The sequence below is a fragment of the Trachemys scripta genome, chromosome 15 (assembly GCF_013100865.1).
Source record: "Trachemys scripta elegans isolate TJP31775 chromosome 15, CAS_Tse_1.0, whole genome shotgun sequence".
Taxonomy (NCBI): Eukaryota; Metazoa; Chordata; order Testudines; family Emydidae; genus Trachemys; species Trachemys scripta.
The window spans coordinates 15,844,978-15,858,768 of record NC_048312.1 but is presented as its reverse complement, the minus strand read 5'-3'; the positions used below and the strand labels follow the sequence as shown (position 1 = coordinate 15,858,768).

Here is a 13,791-nt window from a genome sequence, read left to right as displayed (position 1 = left end):
TTAATGCTTAAGTGTATCTGACACCTAGTAAGTTTCATTTGTTAATCTTTTTAACTTTTCATTTTATCGTGACAGGGTTCTGAGAGCAAATAAGATAAATGAGATTAAATCTGTCATCCTGAATTACTCTGCAAGGGGTTATGTGCAGAATTGCTCTATGCCAAAGATGTATAATTATGCAGAAAATGCTGCCTGTGTAATTGTGTGCTTAGTTCAGAGATTCATAACTATCTACAATATGTGCTTCTGGTGTGTGCTGGCTCTAATTTTTGTAGTAAACAGAACGATTAAAGGGCTCTTCTCTTGGTGAATTTCTCCTTCTAGCACAGCTGAGGAAAAATAATAGCGGTAGTCTGCAGATTTCCTGGTTTGGGTTAGAGATCTAAATTAAACTTGGAACGGGGCTTATTGTGCCCTTTATTTCCAGTTAACTTGAATTTAAATGTTTACTGTTATGTGAGGAATCGTTTCTGTAGGAGGTAGGGAGTCTTCGAGACTGCAGTTGTGCCAGGTGGGGCATATCTGGTTGCTTTGTACCGAAACGTGAAGTCAAAAAAAATCTGGCATTGTCTCCCCTCGCTTATCTTTTGCCTTGTCTAAGGTCACTCACTCTGGTTTCTCTAATGACAGTGTTCTTAGGTGTTTCTGTGAAGACAAGGAGGTAGAGCTTCCTCTAATAGGAAATTGACTAGGGTTTAGGAAACAAAGATGCCATGCTGAACCTCATCGTTCCACTTGTGGGTTTAAATCCACATCAGAGATGCCAGGCTTTATTTTCTACCACAGAAAAAACTCCGTAATGCAAACTCCATCAGGGCACTGTATGCTGGTCTTGCAGGCAGTGTGCTGATGGGTCTTTCTAACTGCTTTTGATCCTATGACACTAATGGTACCCAAATTTTACACAATTGCATTTTGTACAATACATCGAAGTGGGTGCTACAAAGGGCACTGCCTGCGACTTATCATTGGGCTTGGTGCACAATAGTAATGTATCAGTATAAATGTCAGAATATCATCACCGCTTAGGAGCATTTTGTGTTGGAATGAGGCATCCTTCCACCAAGTGACCTAGAAAGACAGCTTCCCTAGAAATTGGTTCTGCACACTGCTTGGGTGAAATTGTGTCTTGCAGGCAGTCATTTGTGACACCCTGGGAGATGGAGAAGCCACAATGGCATTGAAGCAGGAACCTGAGATAAACAGGGCATGATAACACATTTAGCAAATAATAATTCAAACCACAGGTAAATGTTTAGATGTGGGTTAACTTGCTCACCTCACAGGGATGCTGGGAAGAATAGCTAATGTTGGGAAAGTACCTTGAAAATGTTTGGTGCTAACCTCGAATTGGGCAACACTGCAGTGGCTTTGGTTCTGCAAAACTGTATCCGTTGGATTTAGGTTTACAGTCCAAAGCCAGGGATGGTTTGAATCCAGATCCAATTTATGTGAATCCCTAAAATTTTTGAGAGGGCAATGTTTGAACAAATGCATCTAGTTTTGGCCTATACTTTACTGGTATTACTGCTGAAAATCTGTGTATTGGAGATGGGGTATCTCCAAAGTAAAAACAGTGGGAAATTAAAAGAAAACATAGTAACTGTAATATAGTGAATTTGGACAACTGAATTAGATATCAAATTGGGCTGTCTTCTTCTGAAAGTGAGGGATGAGAAATACAAGGCAATAACACATACAATGGGCTAGTTCTGTTCCCGTGGGACTCCAGTCTAAGGGTGAAATAATGGCCCATTGAAATCGAAAGCAAAACAACACCCAAGAAGCAACAGGTGTGGCAACTCACCAGGTAAAGTTGTACAATTGCTGCCTTTGGCATCACCCTTGGTTATCCCTCCTGTGACTGTCCATGGTAAATTAATAAAATTACTCTTTTCTTGGGTAGCCTAACTGGGAATAGTTCTGTAGTTCCAAAAAGTACACACCTGTTGCCAGGCAATTGGCATCAGGGGACATATTTTGTAGGATTGCAGTTGTAGGAAATTACTTTTGCAGTTCTGCTGCACTGGGCTGCAAATTTTGCAGAAACCTGCAACTTAGTGGTGTTGGATTTGGTCCATACTTGAAAGGGAGACCATACTGATTCAGTTCAGGACTGTGGTTTAAAATACAAAACCACTTACTCTAGGAGTTGCCAGAAATCCTTGGTCAAGTACCAAGATGCCAAAGTATATAGTTAACTGGAAGCTTTTCATCTCCAAACTAAGGAGGAGTTTGTCAAGGCACTGAAATATTTTGGAAAGTAAGCAGATGGAGGTGGAGGAAGGCAGTTAACGCCACCAAATGCATTTTTATTTGTGCCTTTGCCTAGACTTGAATCCAAGTCTCCAGAAGAAAAAGGCATCTCTCTTATGGAATCTGCATAAATATGACTGTGAACTTCCCCTCCTGGCATAACAATTGCAAGGTGCCAAAAGTCATACTTGTTGCACAAAGTATTAGTAGCAAAAGAAACTTCCAAACTTTGGTTAAGGCTTCTGTTATTTTTTGCCTAAAAATGGGGGTGAAGGAAGAACAGTTAGAATGTGCTGGGAATCCTTTGCCCATCAAACTGTACTTTTCATCTGATTTTCCCCCCAAGAAGTTCTCCTTCAAAGAAGCTGAGATAGTTGCATGAAAGTTTCAGGATAGCTTTGGCTTCTTAAAAACATATCTTTACTGGTTTTGGCTTGATCCCAGTTTCTGCTTTTACTTGTCATTTTAATTTACAGAGGAAAAGCTCGGAAGCCCCTTTCATAAGATCTCATTTTACACAATATTTCATGCTACATAAAAATTCTGGAAGGAAAAAGTAGAAAGGAGGAAACCAGATTCTGGCTAATATTTATGATGACTCACTATACCCTTTATTTCAACTTCCGTGAAGTCTTTCACTTGCGCTACTCATCCAGTAAATGAACAGCTTAGTTTGTGGTTATAGTTTTCCTAATGTTATGCTGTGGTTGTTGGGAATATGACAAGGTAAATCACACACAAGAACTTTAACAGTTATCACATTAATCATTCAAGGCAGTTTCACTCATTAAAAACCTGCTCTGTGTGGCCAATTATCTGTAAGAATGACTTTCCTGTCCTTTGGTTTGCTGACTTGTCCCTTCCCTGCTTGACAAGTGAGGAGCAACTTTATAATCCTTGGTTGCTGAGATGTCTTGTCTCATTCACCAGGGAAAATGGATTCATCAGTAGCTGGATGGAATAGAATTATAACAGATTTAGAGAAGGAAGTTCCCTGAGCAGAGTTTATCCCATAACTGCTTACTGCTGGGTTTCTTACACCTTTCTTTGAAGCATCTGGCCATTGTCGGTGACAGGATATTGGTCTCTTCTAGCATGACAGTTCTGCGGACCAATCCTAAACAAATCCAGCAAATATAGGCTGACTGAAGCAAATAAAGGCACGTTGGCCTCTTTAGCTTAGTTGTTAGTAAAGAATCTTACAGGCACTCTGTGAAGTAAAATGTGGGACGCCTGTACTGTTATAGTGGTAGGGGAGTGTAAGAGAATCTCTGTGTATTGCTCATTCATTAGCAGACGGAACATGCAAATGGCTCTGTCATTCTAATACTAGCCACAAGGGCCTCTTTAATGGTCTTTCTCCAAGGTCAACAGCACCATTCACAGCTGTTTAAAATGCTATGTCTGGAACAGAACAGTTTGAATTAGATTTGGGGAAAGGTTGGTTGCTTGAAACCTGTCTTTATGAGTATTACTTCTTTTGACAGGGTTCAGCGCTGCAAACAGTCTGGCTCTAATATAGGTGTAAGTAACAGCCAAATATTGGTGATGATGAATGATATACACTAATGGGGGCAGGGCATTACGCTGCTATGGGCATGGGGTAGTGCCTGACCGTCAGTATTGGTACAGATTAAAGGTGCCCTGTCAGTTGTGAGGACTCAAACTTTTTTGGTTCTATAATTTTTCTTACTTCTGTTTGCAAAATCCATGACTTTTTAATATGCTTTTCTTTTTCATAGAATCATAGCAATATCGGTCTAGAAGGGATCTTGAATGGTCATCTAATCCAGTCAGCTGTGCTGGGCAAGACCTAGACCATCCCTGGCTGGTGTGTGTCCAACCTGTTCTTAAAACTCTTCAGTGATGGGGATTTCACAGCCTTACTTGGAAGCCTATTCCAGAGCTTAACTAACATTATAGTTAGAAAGTTTTTTCTAATATCTAACCTAAAGCTTCCTTACTGCAGATTAAGCTAATTCTTGTCCTACCACAGTGGATGTGGAGAACAGTTAATCACCATCCTCTTTATAACAGCACTTAACATATTAGAGGGGTAGCTGTGTTAGTCTGTATCTACAAAAACAACAAGGAGTCCGGTGGCACCTTAAAGACTAACAGATTTATTTGGGCATAAGCTTTTGTGGGTAAAAAACCCCACTTCTTCAGATGCATGGTCCATGCATCTGAAGAAGTGGGGCTTTTTACCCACAAAATCTTATGCCCAAATAAATCTGTTAGTCTTTAAGGTGCCACTGGACTCCTTGTTGTTTTTCTTAACATCTTAGAAGACTGTTAGCTTCTTTTCTCAAGACTAAACACTCCCATTTTTATTAACCTTTCCTCATAGATCAGGTTTTCTAAACCTTTTATCATTTTTGGTGCTTTCCTCTGGACTCTCTCAAATTTGTCCACATCTTTCTTGAAGTGTGATGACCAGAATGGGACACAATATTCCAGCTGAAGCCTCTCTGGTGCTGAGTAGAGTGGGACAGTTACTTCACATCTCTTACATACGACACTCCTCTTAATACATCCCAGAATGATTTTAGCCTTTTTTGCAACTGCATCACATTGTTGACTCATATTTAATTTGTGATCCACTATAACCTCCAGATCCTTTTCAGCCACTACTAATGCCTAGCCAGTTATTCCCCATATTGTAGTTGTGCATTGGATCTTTCCTTCCTAAGTGTAGTACTTTGCACTTGTCTTTATTGAATTTCATTTTGTTGATTTCTGACCAATTCTCTGATTATCAGGGTTGTTATGAATTCTAATCCTGTTTTCCAAAGTGCTTGCAACACCCCCCAGCTTGATGTCATCTGCAGATTTTATAAGCATACTCTCCATTCCATTATCCAAGTCATTAATGAAAATATTGAATAGTACCGGACCCAAGGCTGGCCCCTGCTGGACCCCACTAGATATAGCCTCACGGTTTGACAGTGAATCATTGAAAACTACTCTTTTGAGTATGGTCTTTCAGCTAGTTATGCACCCATTTTATAGTAATTTAATCTAGACCATATTTCCCTAGTTTGCTTATGGGACTGTTATGTGAGACTGAAGCCTTACTAAAATCAGGATATTTCAAAGTCTATGGCTTCCTCCATCCACTAGGCCAGTACGCCTGTCAGAGGAAATTGGTTTGGTTTGTCATGATTTGTCCTTGACAAATCCATGCTGGCTATTCCTCATATCCTCTAGGTGCTTACAAACTGATTTTTTAATAATTTGTTCCAGTATCTTTCCAGTTATTGAAGTTAGGCCAATAGGTCTATAATTCCCTGGTCCTCTCTGTTCCCATTTTTAAAGTAGGTACTTTCTTCAGGAGTTTTTTTAGGAGGGAAGCTTCCTAGAAACCCTACAATAACAAACCTTTATATACACAATGGAGAAAAATAAACTTGGTTTACGTTTCAGAGTCAAATGTACAAGGGGCTATAAATGGCAGAATGAATAAATAAATTCCTTTATCAGGGAAAAACATCTTAAGTATAATCTATGTAGCAGGGAAATTATCTGTGTTCTGCTCTGGTACTCGATCCCCCTTGGTGCAAGAGCCTTCTCATTTGCAGCTAGAACAGCCTTCCTGTGTCTTGACTCATTAGTTATACACGCTTTACAAATCTCCTTTCTTCTGGAAAACAGTTTACATGGCAGATGCTATGCACAGTATTTTAAGTACCATGCTTGCATTCTGTTGGCCCCTGCAGAGCTAACACAAGCTTTAACTAAAGCTTTTTACCCTGTACTTTCCCCATAGAAAGAGGTTTTGCAATGATGTCCAGGAGTGATATTTACAGTCTTAAGGGCTCTCACTGGGGAGAACTGAGTAGGAAATAAAAGAGCTTGAAGGAAATTATTTGTTTTCCTATTTGTACATCTTCTGGAGATTGATGATTGAAAGATTCAGTTCTGATTAACATCAGTGGGAATCAGGAGTAACCCCAATTGAAGGCCGAAAGTTATTCTGTTTTAGTGACTGAAAGCAGAATCTTTGCCACTGATTACAGAAGTGCCATGTCAGGGTGCAGCAATGATACAAAAAGGAAAATGTGAAGTCATTAAAAAAAAAAGAAGATTGCTCCATAACACAAGAACCCCACAAATAAACAATTCAGTCCTTTCTGCCCTGTAGAACTATGCTTCTTTACAGAGGGCAGATAATATGTACTGTAGATCATTGAAACCAGCCATAATAGTTGTTTCAACTCCTAGGTAACAAATTCAACCGCTGAATGACCTTTGGGGGTTTGTAACGGCGCGTCTCTGCTTGCACGCTGTGAACAGGAAGCTGCTGCTTGTTACATCGTAAAAAGTCCTCATCTGTAATTCTCTTTCTCTGCAGGTGCCCCTGGTTAACAAGAGCCATCTCCCCAGCCATCCCTGTGTACAATGGGCTCGTGTTCTTGTTCGTACTTGCAAACTTCAGCATGGCGACTTTCATGGACCCTGGAGTTTTTCCACGAGGTAATGGGAGATGGGGGTAAAAAATAAGCCAAGACAAACAGTCGGGTTTCCGAAGCAGCACGTATGCCATTTGTTTAGTTTCCCCTCCCATTTTTATCCTCAGCTGGCTGTAAATGCGGGGATGTAGCTAAGTCGTGGATATGCTCCGTCAGTTTCTGAAATGGAAAGGTTTTTTTTTTTCTCCTTGTACTTGCTTGAATTGGTAATCTGGGGCCTGGCATTGGATAACGTAGCTCTCATTGAGAAGATAGCCAGAGTGATGTGATTGCGATTAGTATCCCCTGTGTCATGCTGGCGCATTGGATTTAAGTCATTGCCTTCACAAGAGGCAGCTGAGCACGGTGCAGTGGAGGGCTGAGCTTCTGCAAGCGGCTGCATTAAAACAGCGATTCACTCCAGCAGGCTTAGAACAAACACAGTAGCACTGAACACTAAAAAAAGATAATGATTAAGGCCTGTGTTAGAGTGGTTTTTTTTTTAATATATATTGTGAAAGAAATGGCTGTTTAATATAGTGCTGGGGCATAGCTGATTGAACAGGATAAAAACTGTTTGTCTAGAGTTATGGGAATGGTGACGTAGCTATTTCTTTTAAACCATCAAAATGAGAGAATTACTGCCTCACTTTGTCCCTGTTCCAATAGTCATTCTCACACAGCTTGCAACAGAGCCTGCTTTGGGGGAGGTCACAAAATGAATGGCTCCCTGCCCCTTGCAAGGTGCATTTTCTCACCTGCATTCAGTACCTTCTCTTCATTGTTCCCTTGAATGAGCCGAGTGATGTAACTGCTCATGCAAGTGATGCTATTTCTTGCCAGACAGGAACCAGTGATAAACATATTCTATTTATATAGCTTCTTTCAGCTGACGATCTCAGAGGCCTTTACAAACACTGATTAAGGTAAATATTATTATCGAGTTTAAGCGATTAAGGTAAATATTATTACACCTCTACCCCGATATAGCGCTGTCCTCAGGAGCCAAAAAATCATACTGCATTATATCGAACTTGCTTTGATCTGCCGGAGTGCGCAGCCCCGCCCCCCCCGGAGCACTGCTTTACCGCATTATATCTGAATTCATGTTCTATCGGGTCACGTTATATCGGAGTAGAGGTGTACCAAGTTTAAGGGTTAACTCACAGTGAGGTTAATAATTTGCCCCCCAGGTCATATGGGGCCAAATTTTCAACCATATTTAGGTTCCTAAAGATGCAGATAGGCAACTGCTATTTCCAAAAGCACCTGCGGCCTAACTCCCATTTAAATCACTAGGAGTTAGACGACGAAGCTCTTTTGAAAACCCATAGAAGCAGGATCCATGAAGGGACTTAGATGTTGCAATGCTCAGTGTCATGGCACCTAACTTTGAGGCATCTAGAAAATCACAGGAACAACACTGCCATTCACACAGTCTGAGTTAGGTGCCTAGGCGCCTATACAATGAATGAGGAGACGTAGGCGCCTTAGACTGCAATCCACAAAGTCAGCAGACTAGGTGGGGAGCCGCCTAAAGTAGCTAATGGGAGATGCTGACCAGAGGGGTGATTGCTAAGGCCTGCCTCTAAGCATGCCTACTGGATCAGGTCCCTGCATGTGATTTAGGTGGCCGAGTGCCTATCTCTTCGAGTCTGTGAATCGCTCCGGAGCTTAGGTGGGAGGTAGGTGTCCAGACGCCTAGAGTGAGACTGCCGTGCATATGCCCAGAGGCAAAAACATAGGCACCAAATGAGTTTAGGTTCCTACAGGGTTAGGCGGCAGCTGAGTGTGAGTTTTGTGGATTGCAGTGGTACCTAAAAAACAGGACTTGGGTGCCTAAAAACAAGAGTTAGTTGCCTACATCCCTTTGTGGATCCCACCCTAGGTACCTATCTTCATCTTTAGGTGCATGCATATCTTTGAAAATTTGACCCATGGTGACTAAACAGGAATAAAATCCAAGACTTCTAATTCCCACTACTTGTGGTTCATCTCAGAAGAGAACAAGGGTTGAGCCAGCTATGCAGATAGGTCAGTTTTAACAATGGAGAGAGGTAAACAGCAGGGTTCCCCAAGGATCTGTATTGGGGCCTGTGCTGTCAACATATTCATTAATGATCTGGAAAAGGGACTGAATGGTGAAGTAGCAAAGTTTGCAGATGGTACAAAATTATTCAAGATAATTAAGTCCAAACTGGCTGCTAAGACTTACAGCAGGATCTAAAAAAATTGGGTGACTGGGCAACAAAAGGGCAGATGAAATTCAGCAGTGATAAGTACAAACTGATGGCCATTGGAAAAAATAATCCCATCTACATATATATAATGATGGGTTCAAAATTAGCAGTTACCACTCAAGAGTGAGATCTTGGAATCAGTGTAGATAGTTCTCTGAAAACTTCCGCTCAATGCACAGCAGCAGTTGAAAAGACTAACAGAATGTTAGGACCTATTAGGAAAGGGATATAAAATAAGACATAAAATATCATAATACCACTATATAAATCCATGGTCCACCCACACCTTGAATACTATGTCCAGTTCTGGTTGCTCTATCTCAAAAAAGATATAGTGCAACTGGAAAAGGTTCAGAGAAGGGCAACAAAAATGATCAAGGGTGTGGAACAGCTTCCATATGAGGAGAGACTAAGAAGATTAGGGCTGCTCATCTTAGAAAAGAAACAGCTAAAGGGAGATATGACAGAGGTCTATACAATCATGAATGGTGTAGAAAAGTTGAATAGAGAAGAGTTATTTACCCTTTCCCACAATACAGATACCAGGGATCACCCAATGAAATTAATAGGCAGCAGACTTAATACAAACAAGAGGAAGTACTTTTTCCATACAGTGCACAATTAATCTATGGAACTCATTGCCATGGGATATTTTGATGGCCAAAAGTATAACTGGGGTCAAAAAAGAACAAGATAAGTTCATGGAGTATAGGTCCACCTATGGTTATTAGCCAAGATGGTCAGGGATGCAACCCCATGATCAGTTTCCTTGTGCTAAAGCTCTTGGAGACCCAAGCATCCCTGCCCAGGATGCCCAATCATTAAGGCTACGTTTTAGTCAGGGGTATTTTTAGTTAAAGTCATGGACGGGTCATGGGCAGTAAACAAAAATTCTCGGCCTGTGACCTGTCCATGACTTTTGCTATATACCCCTGACTAAAACTTGGGCTGGGGGCCGCAGGTGCTGGGGTGGTGGTGGCCTGGGACCCCCACTGGTGCTGGGGCAGAGGGGGCTCTGCATGTCCCGGGACCCCTGCTGGTGCTGGGGGAGAGGGGCTGGGCCGTGGCGTGCGAACCCTGCTGGTGCTGGGGGAGGGTTGGTGGGGCAGGCTCCCTACCCAGCTCGGGCCGGCATGTCCATGAAGCTCCTACGGGAAGGGGCGGCCAGGGGGTCTCCGTGCACTGCTCCCGCCACAAGCGCTTGCTCCGCAGTTCCCATTGGCTGGGAACCATTGCCCCGCTCTGCCCACTGGACATTCCAGCTGGGGAGCGGGGTCGGGGCGCGGGGGCTTGCCCCATTCTGCCCGCCCGGGGCTCCTGCTGGGGTGCGGGGTCAGAGCAAGGGGGCTTGCCCGCTCCCTGGCTGGAATGCTGGGCAGGCGGAACGGGGCACGCCCCCGCACTCCGACCCAGTCCCTGGCAGGAGCTCTGGACAGGCGGAGCAGGAGAGCTAATAGGTCAGTTACTGTCATGACACTGGAATAAACCGAGAGTAGCTCTGTGGAGATGGATACCATTATATCTGTATAAGTGAGAAGAGCATCAGGCAATGTATCTCAGTGATGAGAGGAGTTAAAACCCAGCTTTGAACACTCAGAAACTTAGTTTGAAATCTGCACCTGATTTTGGGGTATTCATCAGTGGGCCAAATACAGATACCAACCTAAGTTTCCTGTAAGCTGCAGACTATCAAGGGCCACGCAGGCGGGGAGAGGTGCCCCTCCCCCAATCTGGCCCAGCCCCGCCAGAGCTGCTGGGGAGAGGAGCCCTTCCCCCAGCCTAGTCCAACCCCGCTGCAGCTGCCGCATCTGGGGAGAGGCACCTCTCACCCGGCCCCAAGCTACTGAGTGAGAGAGTCCTCTCTCCCTGCCGCAGCCCCGGGGCAGCCTGAATCCCAAACCCCTCGTTCCCGGCCCCACCCCAGAGCCCGCACCCCAGTCATCTGCCCCAGTCCTGAGCCGCCTCCTGCATCCTGAACCCCTCATCACCAGCTCCACCCCAGAGCCCGCACCCCCAGCCAGAGCCCTCATCCCCCCACACCCCAACCCTCTGCCCTAGTCCTGAGCCCCCTCCTGCATGCCGAACCCCTCATCACCAGCTCCACCCTAGAGCCCGCACCCCTAGCCAGAGCCCTCATCCCCCCAACCCTCTGCCCTAGTCCTGAGCCCCCTCCTGCATGCCGAACCCCTCGGCCCCACCCCCATCACACATCATGTCCATATTGTTGCACATAACAAAATTCATTCCACACATGGATGTAAAAAATTAGAGTGAACACTGACACCAACTATGAGCTGGGAGCCAGGGACCCAGACCTAAGGTTTGGGCCCATTTCCTGACTATTCAGTTCCAAATGTAAACCATTATTCAGAAACATGCAGCTTTTCTTTGTGGACAGTGATAAATATTCTTGACAGTTCTGTGTGTGTGTGTAAAGTGCCAGATTTCATCATGAGTTTTTCTGAAGGACAGATGTGTGTGTGTGTGTGTGTGTGTGTGTGTGTATATATATATAGTCTGTATGCAGATTCTTGTCTGGATAGGTTAGCATCTTTACAAGCATTTACCCATGAACCATTAAGCTACGGGTTTGTTTTATTTCACACTGGAGCTTTTATAACAGGATGGGCAAAGTACGGCCCGTGGGCCACATCTGGGCTGCCAGCCGTTTTAATTTGGCCCTCGAGCTCCCGTTGAGGAGCAGGGTCTGGGGCTTGCCCCGCTCCAGCTGGGGAGCAGGGTCGGGAGCCGCTCCTCTTGGTTCCCGGAAGCAGCGGCATGTCTCCCCTCCAGCTCCTATGCATAGGGGCAGGCAGGGGGCTCCACTCCACACACTGCCCCCACCCCAAGTGCCGCCCCCGCAGCTCCCATTGGTTGGGAATCACAGTCAATGAGAGCTGCAGGGGCGGCGCCTGCGGGCAGGGGCGGCGCCTGCGGGCAGGGCCTCCGTATAGGAGCCCAAGGGGGGACATGCTGCTGCTTCCGGGAGCCGCTTGAGTGCCGCCTGGAGCCTCCATCCCTGAGCCACCCCCTCTGCCCAAATCCCCTGCCCCAGCCCTGATCCCCCTCCCACCCTCCAAACCCCTTGGTCTCAGCCCGGAGCACCCTCCTACAGCCCAAACCCCTCATCCCCAGCTCCGCACCAGAGCCCACATTCCCAGCCGGAGCCCTCACACCCCCCCACACCCAACCCACCCTGCCCCAGCCCGGAGCCCCCTCCAGCACCGTGAACTCCTCATTTCTGGCCCCACCCCAGAGCCCACCCCCCTAGCCAGAGCCCTCACCCTCTCCCATACCCCAACCCCAATTTCCATCCCAGATGTGGCCCTCGGGCCAAAAAGTTTGCCCACCCCTGTTTTATAACCATCCCTTCCCTCCCCGTCCCCCTCTCCCAGAGTATGTATATAGCTTCTGAATGAAATGTTTCATTGATCTGAATAGTATGTCAGGCTACGCTAGAGAAGCAGATTTCTGGGTCAGTTCTGATGAGTCAGATAATTAATTTCTCAGGGATATCTTGCATGGATTTTTGTTTTCAAACTAATTCGGTCTTCCCTTGACATTCTTCATTGCAATTGCTGTTGCCTGACCAAGTGGTGGTCAGAGTTGATTCAATCTACTAATATATGCAGCAAACCTCTCACAACAAGGTGCTTGGGAAGCATTGTAGATTTCCACCCCACTTTGAAACCATTTGAGCTCTAGTTATATTCTTCTAGGAGCAAATGCTGTCTAAAACAAGAATTAAATAAGATCAGTGGGCTGGCTGGCAATAAATGCACTAGGATTATTCTCTTGGCTAATAAAATGAAGTCTGGAGTATTCAATCCTTCTGCAATCAGGACACCCCTTTCTGACATATATCACTTCTAGCACTCTTTATTTCTCCGAAAAGTACCTGCACACATGTAGTGTCCATGTATCTGACCCTGATAGTATTAGATCTTCCACCTTTAAACTGTAATCTGTATTATTTCTATTTATTTATTTATATGTTTGCATTGAGCAGCAGATGAAGATGAGGATAAAGATGATGACTTCCGAGCTCCACTCTACAAGAATGTGGAGATTAAAGGAATCCAAGTACGGATGAAATGGTGTGCCACCTGCCATTTCTATCGCCCGCCCCGCTGCTCCCATTGCAGCGTCTGTGACAACTGTGTTGAGGTAAGTCTCCTTGATTAGCGGATCTTTTGGCTTGGATTTGGGTGGTGGACCTGTGAACAGCTAGATGACCCAGGTGAGTGAATACTCCTTGTCTTTCACTCCTAAAAAAAATTAGAGGTAAAGGGCCAAATTCTCAGCTGGTGTAAATTGCTATAACTCCACTGATGTTGACAGATTGAGGGGAGGATTCTTAGGCAATCTGATTGAAGTCACAAGTGAAACAGAGTTTGGTGTCATCCTTGTCACTAATGACTCTTTCTCCACCCAAACGCAGAGCATGATTTGGTATTCCTAGCCGTCTCTACTCAGGAGTAGCCTAGGGCTTATGAAACAGGAAGCATTACAAGGGAAGGTTATGGTGCATTGGCATAATTTAGGAGGAGACTGGGGGAAAGCCTGCATGCAACATTCCTGATCCCTCTGCTTTGTCCCCTATTAAACATGTAAATATGAATTGCAGTCGGAGTGTGCTTTTTTAAATTGTAAATCATAACACTCAGTGGCATGTGAATTTTAGAAAGAATAGAATAAGAATTCCTGAGTCTAACATTAAAATACTACATACCCATTTATAAACTGCAGTTAGAGTCCTATGGCCACGACTGTATGCATGCTTCTAATTCCTCTAAATTATGAGGCTTGGACACATGTTGATAAATTTGAGGTCATAGTGAAGC

The 13,791-nt window shown here is 44.5% G+C and overlaps 1 protein-coding gene across 3 annotated transcripts in view; it reads left to right on the top strand.

Moving 5' to 3' along the window:
* The window catches only part of ZDHHC8 (zinc finger DHHC-type palmitoyltransferase 8), a 237,530-nt gene that overhangs the window by 137,779 nt on the left and 85,960 nt on the right, over positions 1–13,791 (top strand). For all 3 annotated transcript variants that reach the window (XM_034791605.1, XM_034791606.1, XM_034791607.1), the window contains exons 2-3: positions 6,611–6,732; positions 12,957–13,114. In XM_034791605.1, the coding sequence (XP_034647496.1) occupies positions 6,611–6,732; positions 12,957–13,114 (280 nt within the window). The remainder of the gene's footprint in view (positions 1–6,610; positions 6,733–12,956; positions 13,115–13,791) is intronic.